Below are 1,118 nucleotides of genomic sequence, written 5' to 3'. Positions count from 1 at the left end.
CCTGTCTCCCCCCTCCCCCCCCCAGCCTTCCTGCCCCGGTCGGACTCCCCCCACTTCCTGGAGCCCCCCCTCTACCTACAGATCCGGCCCGGCATCCAGAAGAAAGAGGACTCGACCTGTGACGGTGGTGCAGGCGGTAGCGTGTTGCCCTCAGACGGCCAGCCCCGAACGTTCGAACACCGCAACTTTAAGAACAAGATGCTGGAAGAGTACTGGTTCGTCGTACCCCGGAACACGTGAGTGCTGCTTTGTTTGTTGGTTAGTTAGTTTGTTGAGCTGTTTGTTTGTTTGTTGAGCTGTTTGTTTGTTTGTTTGTCGATCTGTTTGTTTGTTTGTTTGATTGATTGTTTGTTTGTTCGTTATTTCGTGTGTTTGTTTGATTGTTTGTTTGTTTGTTTATTGATCTGTTTGTTTGTTTGTTTGTTTTTGTTGTTTGTTTGTTTGATTGTTTGTTTTAGTAAAGAGAAGCACATGGTCAGAAGAATTGTTTTTTAGTGCTGGGAAAAAGTAAGACAGACAGACAGACACAAAAAACAGAGGGGAAGTAAAGAAGTAGAACCTACCAGTGGCGCCCTCCAACCACCCGCACACGTGAGTACAATACTGTTTCTCGGACACCTAAGTAGACTTTCTAGTTATAGACATTGAACATGTAGCTCTCGCTGGTAAAATTGAAGGCAAACGAGGTAAATTTGGTCAAATTCGAATTTTAAGTGGTACGGAAGTTTTAGGCAGCCAAAGTGACGAACTTTCACAAATGTAATATAAAAGGGATAGAGATAGAGATATAGGTTCAGATAAGGAGATTGTGCAGGACGTCCAACTGTGTAAGACGACCAGATTTCTTTCCAAACACTGCGTCATTTGTCTCTTCCTAATTGTTGTTATCAGTGGGAGGTGAGGGAGGGGAAGGTTCCTCAAATACCACCTCATTTGATTTCTTCTTGTCCTTCCTAAAGTTCCCAACAGTGTCCCCAGAGTCCACATGTATTTTCTTGCTTCTAAATTGTAGGTATTTTATTTTACAGGGTTTGGATCATTTAGAAGGGGGGCTACTTTCTCTGAGGAAGAGATAGATCGATGGAGAGTGCCATCATCATCATCATCATCATCATCAT

General features: G+C 43.7%; 1 protein-coding gene across 1 annotated transcript in view; it reads left to right on the top strand.

Moving 5' to 3' along the window:
* Positions 1-236, top strand: part of LOC101862637 (oxidation resistance protein 1) — a gene marked incomplete at both ends in the record, with an annotated part of 36,025 nt that extends 35,789 nt beyond the window's left edge. Inside the window, 1 exon segment of the mRNA XM_005095470.2 lies at positions 26-236. Coding sequence (XP_005095527.2) covers positions 26-236 — 211 coding nt within the window.
* Between the last annotated feature and the right edge of the window lie 882 nt (positions 237-1,118).

Source organism: Aplysia californica, unplaced genomic scaffold (assembly GCF_000002075.1).
Source record: "Aplysia californica isolate F4 #8 unplaced genomic scaffold, AplCal3.0 scaffold00104, whole genome shotgun sequence".
NCBI lineage: Eukaryota > Metazoa > Mollusca > Gastropoda > Aplysiida > Aplysiidae > Aplysia > Aplysia californica.
Note: the sequence above shows the minus strand (reverse complement) of the source record. Positions and strands in the feature narration are given on the sequence as shown.